Source organism: Oncorhynchus nerka, linkage group LG12 (assembly GCF_034236695.1).
Source record: "Oncorhynchus nerka isolate Pitt River linkage group LG12, Oner_Uvic_2.0, whole genome shotgun sequence".
NCBI classification, from domain to species: domain Eukaryota; kingdom Metazoa; phylum Chordata; class Actinopteri; order Salmoniformes; family Salmonidae; genus Oncorhynchus; species Oncorhynchus nerka.
The window spans coordinates 21,084,792-21,107,544 of NC_088407.1; the positions used below are offsets into that span (position 1 = coordinate 21,084,792).

The 22,753-nt window shown below is 46.4% G+C and overlaps 2 protein-coding genes and 1 long non-coding RNA gene across 10 annotated transcripts in view; 1 reads left to right on the forward strand and 2 right to left on the reverse strand.

Moving 5' to 3' along the window:
- Positions 1–22,753, reverse strand: part of LOC135574291 (uncharacterized) — a 237,640-nt gene that overhangs the window by 57,833 nt on the left and 157,054 nt on the right. The window lies entirely within an intron of this gene.
- The window catches only part of LOC115118802 (Fc receptor-like protein 5), an 83,011-nt gene that overhangs the window by 33,997 nt on the left and 26,261 nt on the right, over positions 1–22,753 (forward strand). The window contains exon 1 of one of the 8 annotated variants that reach the window (XM_065025382.1): positions 20,647–20,712. The exons of the other annotated variants lie outside the window; for them this stretch is intronic. Coding sequence (XP_064881454.1) covers positions 20,682–20,712 — 31 coding nt within the window. The 5' untranslated portion in view covers positions 20,647–20,681. Of the gene's footprint in view, positions 1–20,646; positions 20,713–22,753 lie in introns of those variants that run through there. 8 annotated transcript variants of the gene reach the window in all.
- Positions 1–22,753, reverse strand: part of LOC115118803 (C-type lectin domain family 4 member F-like) — a 94,058-nt gene that overhangs the window by 4,368 nt on the left and 66,937 nt on the right. The gene's annotated exons all lie outside the window — the stretch shown is intronic.

The window sequence follows — 22,753 nt, forward strand, 5'->3', positions numbered from 1 at the left end:
ACGCACAGGGCTGTGCAGACTCACAGTACGCAGAGCCGGCGCAGGATATCCTGGTCCAAGGAGGTACACTGGAGAGCAGGAGCGCTGAGCCGGCACCCTCCTTCCTGGCTGTATGCCCATTCTATGAGCACTGGAGACACCGTGCGTTCCACCGCATAACACGGTGCCTGACCAGCAACACACTCCCCACAGTAAGCACGAGAAATTGGCTCAGGTCTCCTACCTTACTCAGCAAATCTCCTTGTGTGCCCCCCAAAACAACTCTTGGGGCTGCCTCTCGGGCTTCCGTGCTAGCCGTGTACCCTTATATCGTCGGCGTTCCTCCATTCTCCTGTATCCCTCCTCGCACTGTTCCATAGAATCCCAGGCGGGCACTGGCACTCTCTCTGGATCGATCGACCACCTCTCTATCTCCTCCCAGGTTGTTACCCACTCATTGGCTCAGGTCTCCTACCTTACTCAGCAAATCTCCTTGTGTGCCCCCCAAAACAACTCTTGGGGCTGCCTCTCGGGCTTCCGTGCTAGCCATGTACCCTTATATCGTCGGCGTTCCTCCATTCTCCTGTATCCCTCCTCGCACTGTTCCATAGAATCCCAGGCGGGCACTGGCACTCTCTCTGGATCGATCGACCACCTCTCTATCTCCTCTCAGGTTGTTACCCACTCATCCTTCTCCAGGGTCCATTTTTCCATCAAGCAATGTTCCTCCCATTCATGCTGCTTGGTCCTTGTTTGGTGGGTGATTCTGTCACGTTCGTTATAGCGATGAGACCAAGGCGCAGCGTGATGAGAATACATCTTCTTTAATGAAATGAAGAACAATGAACGAACTATACAAAAACAACAAAACAAACGTGAAGCTATATAATAATAGTGCTGACACAAGCAACTAAACAGACAATCAAGCACGAATTACCCAAGGAATATGGCTGCCTAAATATGGTTCCCATATTCCCAGCTGCCTCTGATTGAAAACCAATCTAGGCAACCATAGACATATAACTACCTAGACAAACCAAAACCCCATAGATATACAAAAACTCTAGACAATACAAAACTAAACAAACCACCCCTTGTCACACCCTGGCCTAACCAAAATAATAAAGAAAAAAATGCTTTACAGCAGATATACAGTGGGCAGAACAAGTATTTGATACACTGCCGATTTTGCAGGTTTTCCTACTTACAAAGCATGTAGAGGTGTGTAATTTCTATCATAGGTACACTTCAACTGTGAGAAACGGAATCTAAAACAAAAATCCAGAAAATCACATTGTATGATTTTTAAGTAATTAATTTGCATTTTATTGCATAACATAAGTATTTGATACATCAGAAAAGCAGAACTTAATATTTGGTACAGAAAGCTTTGTTTGCAATTACAGAGATCATACATTTCCTGTAGTTCTTGACCAGGTTTGCACACAATGCAGCAGCGATTTTGTCCCACTCCTCCATACAGACCTTCTCCAGATCCTTCAGGTTTCGGGGCTGTCGCTGGGCAATACGGACTTTCAGCTCCCTCCAAAGATTTTCTATTGGGTTCAGGTCTGGAGCCTGGCTAGGCCACTCCAGGACCTTGAGATGCTTCTTACGGAGCCACTCCTTAGTTGCCCTGGCTGTGTGTTTCGGGTCGTTGTCATGCTGGAAGACCCAGCCATGACCCATCTTCAATGCTCTTACTGAAGGAAGGAGGTTGTTGGCCAAGAGCTCACGATACATGGCCCCATCCATCCTCCCCTCAATACGATGCAGTCGTCCTATCCCCTTTGCAGAAAAGCATCCCCAAAGAATGATGTTTCCACCTCCATGCTTCACGGTTGGGATGGTGTTCTTGGGGTTGTACTAATCCTTCTTCTTCCTCCAAACACGGCGAGTGGAGTTTGGACCAAAAAGCTCTATTTTTGTCTCATCAGACCACATGACCTTCTCCCATTCCTCCTCTGGATCATCCAGATGGTCATTGGCAAACTTCCGACGGGCCTGGAAATGCGCTGGCTTGAGCAGGGGGACCTTGCGTGCGCTGCAGGATTTTAATCCATGGCCGTGTAGTGTGTTACTAATGGTTTTCTTTGAGACTGTGGTCCCAGCTCTCTTCAGGTCATTGACCAGGTCCTGCCGTGTAGTTCTGGGCTGATCCCTCACCTTCCTCATGATCATTGATGCCCCACGAGGTGAGATCTTGCATGGAGCCCCAGACCGAGGGTGATTGACCGTCATCTTGAACTTCTTCCATTTTCTAATAATTGCGCCAACAGCTGTTGCCTTCTCACCAAGCTGCTTACCTATTGTCCTGTAGCCCATCCCAGCCTTGTGCAGGTCTACAATTTTATCCCTGATGTCCTGACACATCTCTCTGGTCTTGGCCATTGTGGAGAGGTTGGAGTCTGTTTGATTGAGTGTGTGGACAGGTGTCTTTTATACAGGTAACGAGTTCAAACAGGTGCAGTTAATACAGGTAATGAGTGGAGAACAGGAGGGCTTCTTAAAGAAAAACTAACAGGTCTGTGAGAGCCGGAATTCTTACTGGTTGGTAGGTGTCATGCAATAAAATGCTAATTAATTACTTAAAATGTGATTTTCAGGATTTTTGTTTTAGATTCCGTCTCTCACAGTTGAAGTGTACACAGTTGAAGTGTATGATAAAAATTACACACCTCTACATGCTTTGTAAGTAGGAAAACCTGCAAAAATCGGCAGTGTATCAAATACTTGTTCTCCCCACTGTACATTTTCAACATGTATTTTGTCAAATGGATCCAGTAGCTGTTATAGGAGCCAGATGAGTGTTCCACTATGGAACTTAAAATGTAGAAGGTATGTTGTGTTTTGTATGAATTCTCATATATCAAATAAAAGGTGATGATTCCCTACATCATTGTATTGCTTTGAAATATAACTTGATTAAGGGGTTATAGGCTGGGTTTCCGTACAGTACTTTGATGTAAGAAGGGAGCTGATGTAAGAAGGGCTATATAAATACATTTCATTTGATTTTAAGGACATATTCATTTTACTCTCTGTATTTCTGAGTTGAATCAATGCATTTACATCTTGAACGTTTCAATACATTTCTTATCATGTAAAGCAACACTTTCTAACAAACTCTCTATGCACCATAGTGCTGTCAGTCTTCTGTAAACCACATTCAGATTGACTTCCACTGATATGAACCCATACAGAAGTGTTCCATGTCTGTACTATTATGATGAGATGGAGAGAGGAAGGAATAAGAGGGCAGACCCAGTAGACTGAGGGCTTATGCTGTTACTATGTGACCAATGACCATATTAGTTTCTATATTGTGATCCACTAGAATGTGGAGTAGTTACAGGCCTGTCCCTGAAGGGGGCGATAAGAAACCCCAGATGTTTACCAGGCTGTACCCACTAAAGGTGAAGTCTGACTGCTTTTCCCCTGTAACCTTTCTCTCTCTATTTATGTTTGCTCCTTTACATGTTGTACAAGTGTCACACACTCTACACTCTACAAAAATACACATTCAGATATTTAGAGGTAAACTGTTGGAAAAAATGGGCAAATGCTAAAATGTTTGGATTCGTGTACCCAGTTACCCAGAAACTCCTCCCATCTCTGGTTTGTGGTAATGCATGTGTATGCATGTGTATGCCTGACGTACACACACACTAAACAACACACACACACACACGCACAATAAATGAACAATTAACCTGATACACAGCACATAAACAACACAATAAAAAATACATATCTATGTGGTCAGTATTTAACTAAACGTATCCCTCAAAACAAAACTGTCTGAGTAATGATGGAGTTAGGTGGCTGAATGTGGCTACTACTTAGCAGTAGTGTGTGTGTGTGAAGAGAGGGGGTGAGGAGGGGTAAGGAGGTGGGGGTTTAGATGTCTATTTGTGGGCAGAGGAACAACTGAGGTTAGCACCCTAGGCTTGTAGGTTGGCCATATGGGAGAAATGATGTACATATCTGGAGGAACATAAATACTGTAACACAAGAGAGAGATACACTTATAGAGTGCATTTGCCATTCTGATAAAATACATTGTCTATTGTATAGGAGAGGAGACCAGAGGAGGCCATAGATGTATAGGACAGCTGGAAACACTAAAAATGGAGACACATAGTCTGCGGATCTTAGACAACCACATGAAGAGAAGGCGACACATAGGCGCCAGGACAGCTGGACATACCAAGGTCAGAGGGATATATAAAGGAGGGGGTCAGCCAAATGACCAACTGATGGATTACATGGAGATGCTGAAGGAATGACAGAGGAGACACATAGTCTGCTGATCCGAGATAAAGACACACATACAAAGGACCTCATTGAGCTAAGTGCAGGAACAAAGCAAGCCTATAGCATAGAGGAATGTATGGTATTTTTAGTATAGCTGGACACGCTAAAAACAGAGGAGACACATAGTCTGCTGACCCTAGATAACACACAAACAGGAGAATGCATTAAGCTGAGTGCAGGGAAAAAGCAAGGGTCTTGTCATCATTATAATCTGACAGAAAGCAGATATGGGCGTTATTGGGCTGAACAAGCAGGATGCACGGATTGGGATGTAACTTCATTTGCATGTGGGATGGACTGATATGTTGTATGTGTATAAATCAGAGCGAGTGCTCTGAAAAAGGTGTGTGTTCCGCGGACCACTCCGGCTTGCAATACGTTGTATTAAAAAGTATATTATTGAATTCACCAGTTCTTATAAGCGTCATATTTGAACCGATTTTCCACGACAGCCTACACTCAGTAAAGGATTTCTATCTATCTATATATCTTTCTGTGCATTGTGGGTGCAACGATGAAACAACCATCTGCACAATCTGACATCCAGATGCAAGCTCTGATCTCATCTCAGGTATCTATTCTCCTTTCACCCTCCTTTTATCCAATAAAGAGGAAGGAACCAGTGTGAGTCCATGTCGCTAATCACAAGATGTTTGTCAGAAAATAAACTCACCAGCAACTATTACTCTTTTTTTCACAGTCTTTGTACATTTCTGTAGAATGCTTCTCTCTATTTCTCTGTGTGACGGTAAAGATGTGTGAAATAATTATCATTTCGGAAGTAGAGGGGTTTGTCAGAACAACTGTAGTTCAGAGATCATCGTCAGGACAGAATGGAGAACCCCTTGATCTGTGTGTTACTCTGTTTATTTTTTATTATTATCGTTTCACTTTTAAACCAGGTAGTCTAGTTGAGAACAAGTTCTCATTTACAACTGCGACCTGGCCAAGATAAAGCGAAACAGTTCGACACATACAACAACACAGAGTTACACGTGGAATAAACAAACATACAGTCAATAATACAGTAGAAAACGTCTATATACAGTGTGTACAAATGAGGTAAGATAAGGGAGGTAAGGCAATAAATAGGCCATTGTGGCGAAGTAATTACAATATACCAATTAAACACTGGAGTGATAGATGTGCAGAAGATGAATGTGCAAGTAGAGATACTGGGGTGCAAAGGAGCAAGATAAATAAATGCAGTATGGGGATGGGGTAGTTGGATTGGCTATTTACAGATGGGCTATTTACAAGTGCAGTGATCTGTGAGCTGCTCAGACTGCTGGTGCTTAAAGTTAGTGAGAGAGATATGATTCTCCAGCTTCAGATATTTTTGCAATTCGTTCCAGTCATTGTCAGCAGAGAACTGGTCAGCAGAGAACTGGTCAGCAGAGCACGTGCTACGTGTGGGTGCTACTATGGTGACCTGTGAGCAGAGATAAGGCGGGGCTTTACCTAGCAAAGACTTATAGATGACCTGGAGCCAGTGGGTTTGGCGACGAATATGAAGTGAGGGCCAGCCAACGAGAGCATACAGGTCACAGTGGTGGGTAGTATATGGTGCTTTGATGACAAAACAGATGGCACTGTGATAGACTGCATCCAGTTTGCTGAGTAGAATGTTGGAGTCTATTTTGTAAATGACATCACCGAAATCAGGGATCGACAGGATAGTCAGTTTTACAAGGGTATGTTTGGCAGCATGAGTGAAGAATGCCTTGTTTTGCGAAATAGGAAGCCGATTCTAGATTTCATTTTGGATTGGAGATGCTTAATGTGAGTCTGGAAGGAGAGTTTACAGTCTAACCAGACACCTAGGTATTTGTAGTTGTGCACATATTCTAAGTCAGAATCCTCCAGAGTAGTGATGCTGGACGGGCAGGCAGGTGCGGGCAGCGATCGGTTGAAGAGCATGAATTTAGTTTTACTAGCTGTTAGGAATTTTATGAATAATGACTAAACAATATCTACATTTTAAATAGAACTATAACTAATTAAACTCTACTCTGTTTTATTATATCTGATTAATAATATTAATTTATAAGGAAGGGATTGTGGAGCATGAAACTGTGGGTAATTAAATAAAATAAATACCATTCCATTTATGTAAGCAAATAGGGTCGTTAACTTATGGTTGAACCGACTCAATTTAGTTCTGGGATGTTTAGATAAGGCAGTGTGTGTTTTCTTAGGTTTTCCATTAGCTGGAACTGTCTGCTGAATGGTGATGGATGAAAACTTCAGAAGTTTTATCTTGATTTAACTGTGTGTCTGGAGTGAGAGAGCGAAGAGGTGGGAATAAACTTTTCAACTTTTGTTGGGTCCTGGTTGATAGGAGGAAGAACATTTTATAACCTATGACGTTATATTTTGTATATAAACTGTTGTTCATGGTTACATGGCAGCGCGCTCCGAGAATAAATACTATTATCTCATTTTTATAAGACTGGTCTCTGTCTATTTTATGCAAATATGAATCTTACAAATTCTTATAAAATAGACTGAGTGATTTAATGAATGTATAATTAATAGGAATTATGAAATTCCAATGAAACTAGCATTTAAGAGCAGTTGGAGGCCACGGAAGGAGAGTTGTATGGCATTGAAGCTCGTCTGGAGGTTAGCTAATACAGTGTCCAAAGAAAGGCCAGAAGTATACAGAATGGTGTCGTCTGCGTAGACATGGATCCGAGAATCACCAGCAGCAAGAACGACATCATTGATATATATACAGAGAATTGAATCAGCCCGAGAATTGAACCCTGTGGCACCCCCATAGAGACTGCTAGAGGTCCGGACACCAGGCCCTCCGATTTGACACACTGAACTCTATCAGAGAAGTAGTTGGTGAACCAGGCCAGGCAGTCATTAGAGAAACCAAGGCTGTGGAGTCTGTCGATAAGAATGTGGTGATTGACAGAGTCGAAGGCCTTGGCCAGGTCGATGAATACGGCTGCACAGTAATGTCTCTTATCGATGGCGGTTATGATATCATTTAGGACCTTGAGCATGGCTGAGGTGCACCCATGACCAGCTCTGAAACCAGATTGCACAGCGGAGAAGGTACGGTGGGATTCGCAATGGTAGGTAATCTGTTGGTTAACTTGGCTTTCGTACCTTAGAAAGGGTAGGATAGATATAGGTCTGTAGCAGTTTGGGTCTAGAGTGTCTCCCCCTTTGAAGAGGGGGATGATCGTGGCAGCTTTCCAATCTTTGGGAATCTCAGACAATACGAATGAGAGGTTGAACAGGCTAGTAATAGGTGTTGCAACAATTTCGGCAGATCATTTTAGAAAGAGAGGGTCCAGATTGTCTAGCTCAGCTGATTTGTAGTGGTCCAGATTTTGCAGCTCTTTCAGAACATCAGTTGTTTGGATTTGGGAGAAGGAGAAATGGGGAGGCTTGGGCGAGTTGCTGTGGGGGTGCAGGGCAGTTGAACAGGGTAGGGTTAGCCAGGTGGAAAGCATGGTCGGCCATAGAAAAATACTTATTGAAATACTCAATAATAGTGGATTTATCGGGGGTGCAGGGCAGTTGACCAGGGTAGGGGTAGCCAGGTGGAAAGCATGGTCGGCCATAGAAAAATACTTATTGAAATACTCAATAATAGTGGATTTATCGGGGGTGCAGGGCAGTTGAACGGTGTAGGGGTAGCCAGGTGGAAAGCATGGTCGGCCATAGAAAAATACTTATTGAAATACTCAATAATAGTGGATTTATCGGTGGTGACAGGTTTGCCTAGCCTCAGTGCAGTGGGCAGCTGGGAGGAGGTGCTCTTATTCTCCATGGACTTCACAGTGTCCCAGAACTTTTTGGAGTTGTGCTACAGGATGCACATTTCTGTTTGAAAAAGCTAGCCTTAGCTTTCCTAACTGCCTGTAGTTAGGACACGTTAAGCCTGAGTACATTTTGTAAATCTAGGTTACTTACTTGATATTTTGTACTTCATGGCATTTTGTACTTCCGGGTTGGAGCGAGCGGTCGCATCTGCACTCGGTCCGCAGGTAGTATTACATTTCATTACATTTCATTATAGTACAACGGTTTGATTTGTCTAATCTTAGCAATTTCTTCTTAGCTAGCTACATAGCCGTCTTTGTATCATAGATAATTGCGTAATTATCGTATTTCGTCGTCCTAAAGCAGTCTACACTGCCCTGCAGCTAGCCAGCTAGCTAACGTCCACCGTTAGCTAGTCCACCGTCTACCGATTAGCAACGGTTTGATTTGTCTAATCTTAGCAATTTCTTCTTAGCTAGCTACATAGCCGTCTTTGTATCATAGATAATTGCGTATTATCGTATTTCGTCGTCCTAACGCAGTCTACACTGCCCTGCAGCTAGCCAGCTAGCTAACGTCCAGATGAAATCTCGCGTCTTGTGACGGCCGGCCGCCCAACAACCTGCCCGCTTGACCCTATCCCCTCCTCTCTTCTCCAGACCATTTCCGGAGACCTTCTCCCTTACCTCACCTCGCTCATCAACTCATCCCTGACCGCTGGCTACGTCCCTTCCGTCTTCAAGAGAGCGAGAGTTGCACCCCTTCTGAAAAAACCTACACTCGATCCCTCCGATGTCAACAACTACAGACCAGTATCCCTTCTTTCTTTTCTCTCCAAAACTCTTGAACGTGCCGTCCTTGGCCAGCTCTCCCGCTATCTCTCTCAGAATGACCTTCTTGATCCTAATCAGTCAGGTTTCAAGACTAGTCATTCAACTGAGACTGCTCTTCTCTGTATCACGGAGGCGCTCCGCACTGCTAAAGCTAACTCTCTCTCCTCTGCTCTCATCCTTCTAGACCTATCGGCTGCCTTCGATACTGTGAACCATCAGATCCTCCTCTCCACCCTCTCCGAGTTGGGCATCTCCGGCGCGGCCCACGCTTGGATTGCGTCCTACCTGACAGGTCGCTCCTACTCTCGCTCTCTTGAAGACAGAAGGGACGTAGCCAGCGGTCAGGGATGAGTTGATGAGTGAGGTGAGGTAAGGGAGAAGGTCTCCGGAAATGGTCTGGAGAAGAGAGGAGGGAATAGGGTCAAGCGGGCAGGTTGTTGGGCGGCCGGCCGTCACAAGACGCGAGATTTCATCTGGAGAGAGAGGGGAGAAAGAGGTCAGAGCACAGGGTAGGGCAGTGTGAGCAGAACCAGCGGTGTCGTTTGACTTAGCAAACGAGGATCGGATGTCGTCGACCTTCTTTTCAAAATGGTTGACGAAGTCATCTGCAGAGAGGGAGGAGGGGGGGGAGGGGGAGGAGGATTCAGGAGGGAGGAGAAGGTGGCAAAGAGCTTCCTAGGGTTAGAGGCAGATGCTTGGACTTTAGAGTGGTAGAAAGTGGCTTTAGCAGCAGAGACAGAAGAGGAAAATGTAGAGAGGAGGGAGTGAAAGGATGCCAGGTCCGCAGGGAGGCGAAGTTTTCCTCCATTTCCGCTCGGCTGCCCGGAGCCCTGTTCTGTGAGCTCGCAATGAGTCGTCGAGCCACGGAGCAGGAGGGAAGGACCGAGCCGGCCTGGAGGATAGGGGACATAGAGAATCAAGGGATGCAGAAAGGGAGGAGAGGAGGGTTGAGGAGGCAGAATCAGGAGATAGGTTGGAGAAGGTTTGAGCAGAGGGAAGAGATGATAGGATGGAAGAGGAGAGAGTAGCGGGGGAGAGAGAGCGAAGATTGGGACGGCGCAATACCATCCGAGTAGGGGCAGTGTGGGAAGTGTTGGATGAGAGCAAGAGGGAAAAGGATACAAGGTAGTGGTCGGAGACTTGGAGGGGAGTTGCAGTGAGGTTAGTGGAAGAACAGCATCTAGTAAAGATGAGGTCGAGCGTATTGCCTGCCTTGTGAGTAGAGGGGGAAGGTGAGAGGGTGAGGTCAAAAGAGGAGAGGAGTGGAAAGAAGGAGGCAGAGAGGAATGAGTCAAAGGTAGACGTGGGGAGGTTAAAGTCGCCCAGAACTGTGAGAGGTGAGCCGTCCTCAGGAAAGGAGCTTATCAAGGCATCAAGCTCATTGATGAACTCTCCGAGGAACCTGGAGGGCGATAAATGATAAGGATGTTAAGCTTGAAAGGGCTGGTAACTGTGACAGCATGGAATTCAAAGGAGGCGATAGACAGATGGGTAAGGGGAGAAAGAGAGAATGACCACTTGGGAGAGATGAGGATCCCGGTGCCACCACCCCGCTGACCAGAAGCTCTCGGGGTGTACGAGAACACGTGGGCGGACGAAGAGAGAGCAGTAGGAGTAGCAGTGTTATCTGTGGTGATCCATGTTTCCGTCAGTGCCAAGAAGTCGAGGGACTGGAGGGAGGCATAGGCTGAGATGAACTCTGCCTTGTTGGCCGCAGATCGGCAGTTCCAGAGGCTACCGGAGACCTGGAACTCCACGTGGGTCGTGCGCGCTGGGACCACCAGATTAGAGTGGCCGCGGCCACGCGGTGTGGAGCGTTTGTATGGTCTGTGCAGAGAGGAGAGAACAGGGATAGACAGACACATAGTTGACAGGCTACAGAAGAGGCTACGCTAATGCAAAGGAGATTGGAATGACAAGTGGACTACACGTCTCGAATGTTCAGAAAGTTAAGCTTACGTAGCAGGAATCTTATTGACTAAAATAATTCAAATGATACAGTACTGCTGAAGTAGGCTAGCTGTCATAACTAGTCATAACCTCACATGGTCTCTCCTATCATTGCTATGCAGACGACACACAATTAATCTTCTCCTTTCCCCCTTCTGATGACCAGGTGGCGAATCGCATCTCTGCATGTCTGGCAGACATATCAGTGTGGATGACGGATCACCACCTCAAGCTGAACCTCGGCAAGACGGAGCTGCTCTTCCTCCCGGGGAAGGACTGCCCGTTCCATGATCTCGCCATCACGGTTGACAACTCCATTGTGTCCTCCTCCCAGAGCGCTAAGAACCTTGGCGTGATCCTGGACAACACCCTGTCGTTCTCAACTAACATCAAGGCGGTGGCCCGTTCCTGTAGGTTCATGCTCTACAACATCCGCAGAGTACGACCCTGCCTCACACAGGAAGCGGCGCAGGTCCTAATCCAGGCACTCGTCATCTCCCGTCTGGATTACTGCAACTCGCTGTTGGCTGGGCTCCCTGCCTGTGCCATTAAACCCCTACAACTCATCCAGAACGCCGCAGCCCGTCTGGTGTTCAACCTTCCCAAGTTCTCTCACGTCACCCCGCTCCTCCGCTCTCTCCACTGGCTTCCAGTTGAAGCTCGCATCCGCTACAAGACCATGGTGCTTGCCTACGGAGCTGTGAGGGGAACGGCACCTCAGTACCTCCAGGCTCTGATCAGGCCCTACACCCAAACAAGGGCACTGCGTTCATCCACCTCTGGCCTGCTCGCCTCCCTACCACTGAGGAAGTACAGTTCCCGCTCAGCCCAGTCAAAACTGTTCGCTGCTCTGGCCCCCCAATGGTGGAACAAACTCCCTCACGACGCCAGGACAGCGGAGTCAATCACCACCTTCCGGAGACACCTGAAACCCCACCTCTTTAAGGAATACCTAGGATAGGATAAAGTAATCCCTCTCACCCCCCCCCTTAAAAGATTTAGATGCACTACTGTTCCACTGGATGTCATAAGGTGAATGCACCAATTTGTAAGTCGCTCTGGATAAGAGCGTCTGCTAAATGACTTAAATGTAATGTAAAATCGTCACCTACTCCTTCCCACAGTTTCTGTGTCCACTCCTTTTACAGAAAGAGGAAGTTGACTTGAGATAACCAGGACATGCTAATTTACTCTGTTTCTCTTTGAAGCATCTGTAGCTTTTTAATTCTGACAAAAAGCCCTACTTGTTTCAAAGCCACAGGAACTGTAGGGGACACTGGACATTAACTTTGGAACACAATGTTCCAACTGCAACTCTCAGTGTTATGTAGTAGGTAGTTTAGTGTTATTAACACACAGTTAGGCAATACACTCAGGCACAGGCTGAGGGCATGAGATGTGAAGAAAAAAAACTACCCCAGCTCCTCGTCAGCTCAGTAGGAAAATAGTCTAGAGACGCTGCTGACACTGTTTGTGAGATGCCGGAAAAAAGGCCTTTTTTAAACCGTCCATCGAGTCCTGCCGTGTCACCCAAATGAACAAGAACAGTCCCTCAGAGAATGATCGAGTGCACAACTGGTAAATAGTCGCTTATAGATATGTCAGTTATGTGGCTAGCTGCCGGCTGAGACTGAGCTTCAGCTGTCTAATGAACAAGTCAACAACCAAACCCCTGGTAGGAGTTAGTTACTTAGCTTGCTGACTGTGGTTTTGACATGCTCTCCTAAGCAGCAGTGTGACAGTGAGAGGTGAGAAGAGCTGTGTGTGTATGAAGGGAGGGGGTGGCTGAAGATGTCCATTTCCTTTGTGGGCAGTGGCACAAATTAGGTTAGCTAGCAAGGCCTGCATATATATATATATATATATATATATATCTCAGTATACAGAGAAAGCGTTTTTGACCATTCTTGATACACAAGGGAAACTGTTCTACGTGAAAAACCCAGCAGCAATAGAGTTCTTGAAACAAACCAGTGTGTCTGGCACATACTACCAGACCCCGTTCAAAGGTACTTAAATCGGTAGTCTTGCCAGTTCACCCTCTGCGTGGCACACATACACAACCCATGTCTCAATTGTCTCAAGGCTTAAAAATCCTTCTTTAACCTGTCTTCTCCCCTTCATCTACACTGATTGAAGTGGATTTCACCTGGATTAACCTGTTCAGTCTGTCACGGAAAGAGCAGGTGTCCTTAATGTTTTGTACACTCAGTGTATGTCTTCCTGTCTGTCTGTCTTTCCGTATCCATCTATCTGTTCATAGGGCAACATGAAACAAACATCTGCACATTCTGATGTCAAACCACAAGATCTGATCTCAGATCTCTCTTCTAGTTCCATCCTCTTTCCTCCAATAAAGAGGTTGGGGCCATATAACTAATGTAGCCAACCATAAAAATAAATTTCTCAGAAAAGAACAGTTACTGTTCTTTTGTTCAGTCTTTATACATTTCTGCAGAATCTTGTCTCTCTTTTTCTCTGTGTGTGTAACGGCTTTCTAATGGTGAAGGAGAGTCGGACCAAACTGCAGCGTGTCTATTGTGATTCATCTTTAATAAACAAACGTAACACACAACAAAACACTAACACTACAAAACGAAAAACGAAAACAGCCTATACAAGTGTCTACTAACCTCTAACCAGGACATCAAGACACACAGGACAATCACCCACAATACAACCAAAGAATATGGCTGCCTAAATATGGTTCCCAATCAGAGACAACGGTAAACACCTGCCTCTGATTGAGAACCACTTCAGACAGCCATAGACTCTCCTAGAACACCCCACTAAGCTACAATCCCACTATACACACATTCCAAAATCCCAAGACAAAACACACCACAATACAAAAACTCTATGCCACACCCTGGCCTGACCCAATACATGAAGAAAACACAAAATACTTAGACCAGGGCGTGACAGAACCCCCCTAAGGTGCGGACTCCCGAACGCACCTCAAAACAAATAGGGAGGGTCCGGGTGGGCGTCTGTCCATGGTGGCGGTTCCGGCGCGGGACGTGGACCCCACTCAATTAATGTCTTAGTCCCCTCTCCTCGCGTCCCTGGATAGTCCACCCCGCCGCCGACCATGGCCTAGTAGTGTCCTCACCCAGAAACCCACTGGATTGAGGAGCAGATCGGGACTGAGGGGCAGCTCGGGACTGAGGCAGCTCGGGACTGAGTGGGAAGCTCGGGAGTGAGAGGAAGCTCGGGAGTGAGAGAAAGCTCGGGAGTGAGAGGAATCTCAGGCAGGTTAATGGATCTACCAGATCCTGGCTGGCTGGTGGTTCAGACAGATCCTGGCTGACTGGCAGATCCTGGCTGATCCTGGCTGGCGGATCCTGGCTGACTGGCGGATCCTGGCTGACTGGATCTGGCAGATCCTGGCTGACTGGCGGATCTGGCAGATCCTGGCTGACTGGCGGATCCTGGCTGAGATCCTGGCTGACTGGCGGATCTGGCAGACTGGCGGATCTGGCAGATCCTGGCTGACTGGCGGATCCTGGCTGACAAGCGGATCTGGCAGATCCTGGCTGACTGGCATCCTGGCTGATCCTAGCAGACTGGCGGATCCTGGCAGACTGGCGGATCCTGGCTGACACGGATCTGGAGATCCTGGCTGAATGGCGGATCCTGGCTGACTAGCGGATCTGGCAGATCCTGGCTGACTGGCACTTCTGGCGGATCCTGGCAGACTGGCGGATCCTTGCTGACTGGCGGATCCTGGCACACTGGCGGATCCTGGCTGAATGGCGGATCTAACTGATCCTGGCAGACTGGCGGCACTGGTGGCGCTGGGCAGACTGGCGGCGCTGGGCAGACTGGTAGCTCAGGCGGCGCTGGGCAGACTGGCGGCACTGGCGGCGCTGGGCAGACGGGTGGCTCAGACGGCGCTGGGCAGACTGGCGGCGCTGGGCAGACTGGCGACGCTGGGCAGACTGGCGGCGCTGGGCAGACTGGCGGCGCTGGGCAGACTGGGAGCACTGGCGGCGCTGGGCAGACTGGCGGTGCTGGGCAGACTGGCGGTGCTGGGCAGACTGGTGGCACTGGCGGCGCTGGGCAGACAGGCGGCGCTGGGCAGACAGGCGGCGCTGGGCAGACTGGCGGCGCTGGCGGCGCTGGGCAGACGGGTGGCTCAGACGGCGCTGGGCAGACGGGTAGCTCAGACGGCGCTGGGCAGACGGGTAGCTCAGACGGCGCTGGGCAGACGGGTAGCTCAGACGGCGCTGGGCAGACTAACAGCTCTGGATGCTTCATGCAGGCTGACCGCTCTGGCTGCGCTGAACAGAGGAGTACTGGTGCCTCTGGAATGAGGGGCTCTGGCGCCTCTGGCATGAGGGGCGGTAGCTCTGACAGCGCCGGACAGGCGGGAAGCGCCGGCAGCGGCGCCGGACAGGCGGGAGGGACAGCTGCCGGCAGCGGCGCCGCCGGACAGGCGGGACGCTCCGGCAGCGCTGGACAGGCGGGACACACTGTAGGCCTGATGCGTGGTGCTGGCACTGGTGGTAATGAACCGAGGACACGCACAGGAAGCCTGGTGCGGGGAGCTGCTACCGGAGGGCTGGGGTGTGGAGGTGGTACTGGATAGACCGGACCGTGCAGGCGCACTGGAGCTCTTGAGCACCGAGCCTGCCCAACCTTACCTGGCTCGATGCCCACTCTAGCCCGGCCGATACGAGGAGCTGGAATATACCGCACCGGGCTATGCACCCGCACTGGGGACACCGTGCGCACCACTGCATAACAAGGTGCCTGCCCGGTCTCTCTAGCCCCCCGGTAACCACAGGAAGTTAGCGTAGGTCTCCTACCTAGCGTAGCCATACTCCCTGTGAGCCCCCCCCCAAGAAATGTTTGGGGCTGACTCTCAGGCTTCCATCCGCTCTGCCGTGCTAGCTCCTCATAATGCCGCCTCTCTGCTTTTGCTGCCTCCAGCTCGGCTTTGGGGCGACAATAATCTCCAGGCTGATCCCAGGGTCCTTTACCGTCCAGTACCTCCTCCCATGTCCATTTCTCCAGGTAGTGCAATCTCTCCCACTGTAGCTGCTGCTCTGGCATGAGGGGCGGTAGCTCTGACAGCGCCGGACAGGCGGGAAGCCCGGCAGCGGCGCCGGACAGGCGGGACGCTCCGGCAGCGGCGCTCCGGCAGGCGGCGGCGCTCCGGCAGCGGCGCCGGACAGGCGGGACGCTCCGGCAGCGGCGCCGGACAGGCGGGAGGCTCCCGGCAGCGGCGCCGGACAGGCGGGAGGCTCCGGCAGCGGCGCCGGACAGGCGGCAGTGGCGGGAGGCTCCAGCGGCGCGGACAGGCGCCGGACAGGCGGGAGGTTCCGGCAGCGGCGCCGGACGCTGGACAGGCGGGACGCACTGTAGGCCTGATGCGTGGTGCTGGCACTGGTATGCCGTGCATACTATGCCACGCCAACAGCTTTCTTTCTACTCTGTCCACTACATCCTCCACACTCTCAGACTCAGCACTCTGCTTCGCCGATAGCTCCAATTCCATCCATGGCTCTGCCCAGGGTCCTTTTCCGTCAAGGATCTCCTCCCAAGTCCATTTATCCAAAGAGTGCAGCCTCTCCCACTGCTGCTGCTGCCTCTGTTGCTTCTCCTGCTGCTGCCTTTGCTGCTGTTCCTGCTGCACCTGTCGCTTCTCCTGTGGCTCCTGCCTGTTGACACGCTGCTTGGTCCTGTGGTGGGTGATTCTGTAACGGCTTTCTAATGGTGAAGGAGAGTCGGACCAAACTGCAGCGTGTCTATTGTGATTCATCTTTAATAAACAAACGTCACACACAACAAAACACTAACACTACAAAACGAAAAACGAAAACAGCCTATACAAGTGTCTACTAACCTCTAACCAGGACATCAAGACACACAGGACAATCACCCACAATACAACCAAAGAATATGGCTGCCTAAATATGGTTCCCAATCAGAGACAACGGTAAACACCTGCCTCTGATTGAGAACCACTTCAGACAGCCATAGACTCTCCTAGAACACCCCACTAAGCTACAATCCCACTATACACACATTCCAAAATCCCAAGACAAAACACACCACAATACAAAAACTCTATGCCACACCCTGGCCTGACCCAATACATGAAGAAAACACAAAATACTTAGACCAGGGCGTGACAGTGTGATATAATCAGACTCACCATACAGGAAGTAGAGCGGTTTGTCAGAAGAACTGTAGTTCGGAGATGGTCATGGGACAGAATGGAGAACACCTTGCTCTGTGTGCTACACTGAAAGTACTGTCGATGTATTATTGTCTGTACTGTAATGACTTTCTTGGTCTTTGTTGAATCTACTGTGGATACTGTTGTGAAGATGATGCTAGATATTCATTTATTTGATCAAACCTCCATCTTTATGTTTCATCCTCTTTGTCTCTGTCACTGCTTTTCCTTTCTCAGTCATTTTATTTTAAAGAAATAGGTGATTCAATTGAAATAGGTGATTCAATTGAAATAGGTGATTCAATTGAAATAGGTGATTGATACACTATTTATACTGAGTCATTCATGATGTACGTGTCAGTGTTCGGTTGTGTTTGTATGCTCTGTGTAGAAAAGTAAAACAAATGTGTTTTATTTGTCTCATGATACTGTTACAAGTATAAGGTAATGGTATTGTGTTGATTGATGTAACTAATAATGGCATCTTTATGTTTTCGTTAATAAAATAATGATACAAATACTCTTTCAAAATGCCATTGTTTATTTGGTTATGGATCGATAATTAATTACTATGGGAATAAATATCACTGAATTACAGAAATATTTAAACAAAGTTAATGAAGGTAAACAAATGGTTGCTTACTGGAGAATAGTCTTTCAAACACACATGGTCACGTTGCACAGCGTCATTATGGCTATTAGCAGGTAGCTGGACAATAAACTTTCCCAGACGGAGGGTAGGGGGAGAATTCTATCGTCAAATGTATTTCTTAGTTCGGTTGGCTGTATAACAACCGGCCGTGATTGCTGCCTGCCATCCAGGACCTCTACACCAGGCGGTGTCAGAGGAAGGCCCTAGCCACCCCAGTCATAGACTGTTCTCTCTGCTACCGCATGGCAAGCGGTACCGGAGTGCCAAGTCTAGGACAAAAAAAAACTGTCATTTTACTGTTGTTTTAATTTCCTTACTTACCTATTGTTCGCCTAATACCTTTTTTTTGTACTATTGGTTAGAGCCTGTAAGTAAGCATTTCGCTGTGACAAATAAACGTTGATTTTATTTTATTTGTTGCAATTTCACTTTAATCCACCAGAAAAGACAAAACAAATAATACAACAAAAAGTATTATTGTTATTATTACGTATCACATCCGACCGTGATTGGGAGTCCCATAGGGTGGCGCACAATTGGCCCAGCGTTTCTCTCCCTCTAAAAACAGCAATTCATGTTTTGGCCTTTACAAATACTATTTTGGCATTTATTCAGATTACAATCCCTCATTTTTGTTTTTTTGAAAATGAAATAACCTCCAAAATACTGTTATATTTTATCAAGTTGATTGCAGTCATATAATGTAGCGGCACCTACATAAAGCTGAGTGACTCACTCATTCATGGCTTTGGATGAAAATAAATAAGCACCTACATTCTTTCTGATAGTCTTTAATAAAGAACTGTTTTGGTTATCCTGACCTGGACACCATGTACAGTATTATAATAGCCCATTATGGCTGTTTGCAGGACAATATACCTTTACCAACACCTCTCTGTATTTTCATACTTTGTGGATGGGGCCTCCCCAGTGGCGCAGCTGTCTAATCAAATCAAATCAAATGTTATTTGTCACATACACATGGTTAGCAGATGTGAATGTAGCGAAATGCTTGTGCTTCTAGTTCCGACAATGCAGTAATAACCAACGAGTAATCTAACCTAACAATTCCAAAACTTCTACCTTCTACACACAAGTGTAAAGGGATAAATAATATGTACATAAAGATATATGAATGAGTGATGGTACAGAACGGCACAGGCAAGATGCAGTAGATGGTATCGAGTACAGTATATACATATGAGATGAGTAATGTAGGGTATGTAAACAAAGTGGCATAGTTTAAAGTGGCTAGTGATACATGTATTACATAAAGATGCAGTAGATGATATAGAGTACAGTATATACATATACATATGAGTAATGTAGGGTATGTAAACATTATATTAAGTGGCATAGTTTAAAGTGGCTAGTGATACATGTATTACATAAAGTTGCAGTAGATGATATAGAGTACAGTATCTACATATACATATGAGTAATGTAGGGTATGTAAACATTATATTAAGTAGCATTGTTTGAAGTGGCTAGTGATATATATTTACATCAATTTCTATCAATTTCCATTATTAAAGTGGCTGGAGTTGAGTCAGTATGTTGGCAGCAGCCACTCTATGTTAGTGGTGGCTGTTTAACAGTCTGATGGCCTTGAGATAGAAGCTGTTTTTCAGTCTCTCGGTCCCTGCTTTGATGCATCTGTACTGACCTCGCTTTCTGGATGATAACGGGGTGAACAGGCAGTGGCTCGGGTGGTTGTTGTCCTTGATGATCATTATGGCCTTCCAGTGACATCGGGTGGTGTAGGTGTCCTGGAGGGCAGTTAATTTGCCCCCGGTGATGCGTTGTGCAGACCTCACTACCCTCTGGAGAGCCTTACGGTTGTGGGCGGAGCAGTTGCCGTACCAGGCGGTGACACAGCCCGACAGGATGCTCTCGATTGTGCATCTGTAGAAGTTTGTGAGTGCTATTGGTGACAAGCCAAATTTCTTCAGCCTTCTTCAGCCTCCTCCTTACTACCCTCTCCACCACATCGCAATGCAAAATGCGTTGCTACAGTTACCCGTGCCGGTCTCCACCGGGAGACCCATCAGGCAGGTTTTGGTTTTAATTTAGAATCCTCCAATCCTCTATATGTAATTATTGGCGGAGAGTCACGTCATATTTTTCGATACACTGTAGGCCTTCCGTAGGCAAGATGAGTCTCACTAGTGTTGAGTAATATGCTGTTAGAAGTGTTGTGTATTATTTATTTAAATTGATTCCCAATAGGATTTGAAGCAATAGCAATAACTATTTTAGCATCGTTTCGCCATTCTCTGATACAAGCATGGGGACTGGTCTTGATAAATCAATGAGATTTTTATGTTGACTGAAACGACCAGACATACACACACATGAAAAATACATTATCCTGATACACATCTCATAAACAACACACTAACAAATACATATCTATGTAGACAGTTTTTAACTAAATGTGTCCCTCAAAACCATCTGAGTAATGAATAAGTTAGCTAGCTGACTGTGGTTTTGACACAGGCTATTACTAAACAGTAGTGTGTGTGAAGACAGGGAGTGAGGAGGGGGAAGGAGGTGGGGGTGAAGATGTCTATTTGGGCTAAGTGGAACAACTGAGGTTAGCACCCTAGGCTTGAAGGGAGGCCTATAGTCAGTATCTATCTAGCTATCTAGTTATCTATCTATCTGCACATTCTGATATCAAACTACAAGCTCTGATCTCATCTCAGGTATCTATTCTCATTTCATCCTCCTTTTATCCAATAAAGAGGAAGGAACCAGTGTGAGTCCATGTAGCGAATCACAAGATGTTGGTCAGAAAATAAACTCGCCAGCAACTGTTACTCTTTTTTTTCACAGTCTTTGTACATTTCTGTAGAATGCTTCTCTCTATTTCTCTGTGTGACGGTAAAGAGGCGTGAACTAATCCGTCTGTCATCGTATAAGAAGTAGAGGGGTTCGTCAGAAGAACTGTAGTTCAGAGTTCCAGCAGGACATAATGGAGTCCACCTTGATCTGTGTGTTACTCTGTAAGTACTGAGTGAGTGTGTTTGTGTATGAACACTAATTACCTGATTTACTAAACCTTTGATGGAAAAAAGGAATAAGACAATCATGTAAATTAAGACAGTTTCATGTTTTAGCTTTTTTGTGTTTTATTCCTTATTGATAAAACAGTGCAAATACTTATTAGTAAATTACACTAAAGTTGGATAGCAGCAAATATGGTGTAGGTCTACAGATGAAGAATCTTAAATTGGTCACTCTTTTGTTGCTAAGAATTGTCGTCAACCACAGGAAATGCAGATTTTAGCAGTATTGCACTTTTCATGTCGCCTAATTTTGGCCAGCTAATATCCTAACCACCAATCAAGCAACATGTTGGACTAAATGTTTAAATCCGGTTGCTGCAGGATTATTTTGCTGTGAACATATAGTTTATTTTAAGATCATATATCTGTATATGAGGTGGGGGTGAATGACCACCCTACACTGAAGTAGCATCTCTGTGAGAACCTGAGCTTGTAGAGCAGATGGTGTGGTGGTGTGGTGAGCATTTAACCAGGTCACCACTCAGGAAATAAAGAGTAGCTCTAACTCAGTGGTTGCTAAAAATACTGTCAATGACGATGAATGCAAAATGCTATATTTGTTGGATGTGTTCTAGTATCAAGTTGGGAATATTGTAAATGGTTGAGAGTTCCACCTCTACAGATATAGTAAACTGTACTAAGAGATTGATGAGTGTTGACAAGCTATACCTCATGGTGCTATGGACAAAAGAGACTATCAAGACTGAAGACTAACAATGCTATTCATAAGGTTGTCTTTAGCTAACGTGGTACTATCTAGCTAGGCTATTAGCCAACTAGGTGAAAACTAGCTAGCTAACACCAAAAGCTCACGGCTAATCATCGAATTGCACACGCAAAACCCGGTTCAGCAATGCTTTTCCCCCAAAGTTATTATGGGCCCTGTACCCCATGGAAAACAAACATTCTCAGGCAGCTCTCGATCAAGTCCAGTGAGTTTTGTAAGGTTTTACTGAGTACCGGCCTGTGCTGAGCTTAAGCCACACTCCTAGTCCTCACGGCGAATGAAAGCTAGCTAACCGCCGTCTGGGTATAGCCATTTTAGCCGTTGTATTTAGTTCGCCTTGCATTGAGTTGCTTTGTGCCTACTAACTGAACCAGCCCCACTTTGTGGGGATTCAGTCCATGTGAGTTCTTTTGCTTCAAGTGCTTGTTTGATGTCACCACTACCTCTGGTGAGCACGAGTCACCTGGCACCTGATGCACACTAATTACTGTCTACTATTACCAGTTGTGATTTAGGCCTGTAAATATTGGTGGGGCCCAAAAATAAGTGGGATGCATGCCAGCAAAGCCACTACACAACACAACACTAAACAATACATTAATTGCACTATAACGGTGACAAACGTACCCCACAAACTGTTAGGGCCTAAATAAAGCTGTCCCAACAGCAGAGTCACAACAGCAGTCCCTACACCTTACCACTGCTACACATGGCTATTAGCGTAGCCTTGTCTGGCAGCGAAATAGTTCATTCAGCCTCATTTACTGCCTTTAAAAAAAACATAACTGATATGGCTTATCTGCTTAAACAAATGGTGTCTACTGGCAATTGAGATGTATGAACTATAGCATAAGGGGACGACAAGCGGATAAGAGGCAATACGTAATTTCGATTAAGACATTAATGAGTGAGCTAAGATGGACGTAGTCTATATAACTATTTGTTCAGCACTTTTGATATGTGGTGACAGAATTCAGAACATGAGCCGTACTTACAGTGTTCTCCCTGTACACCAAGTCAGAACCGTAGGATAAATAAAGGGGGCATATAAGCAGACAATGAAAGCTCTTACAATATTCGATGATTCCATTTCTCAAAAACAGGTTATAGGCTACATGTGCACCACCAAGTCACAACAGTAGACAAAATTAAGAGGTGAAAATGGACCACATTATTAGGGTGATGCACATGTTCTTCAAACAGCTTACTACACAACATACACTTAGTATTACTTTCTTAGCTACTGTATAC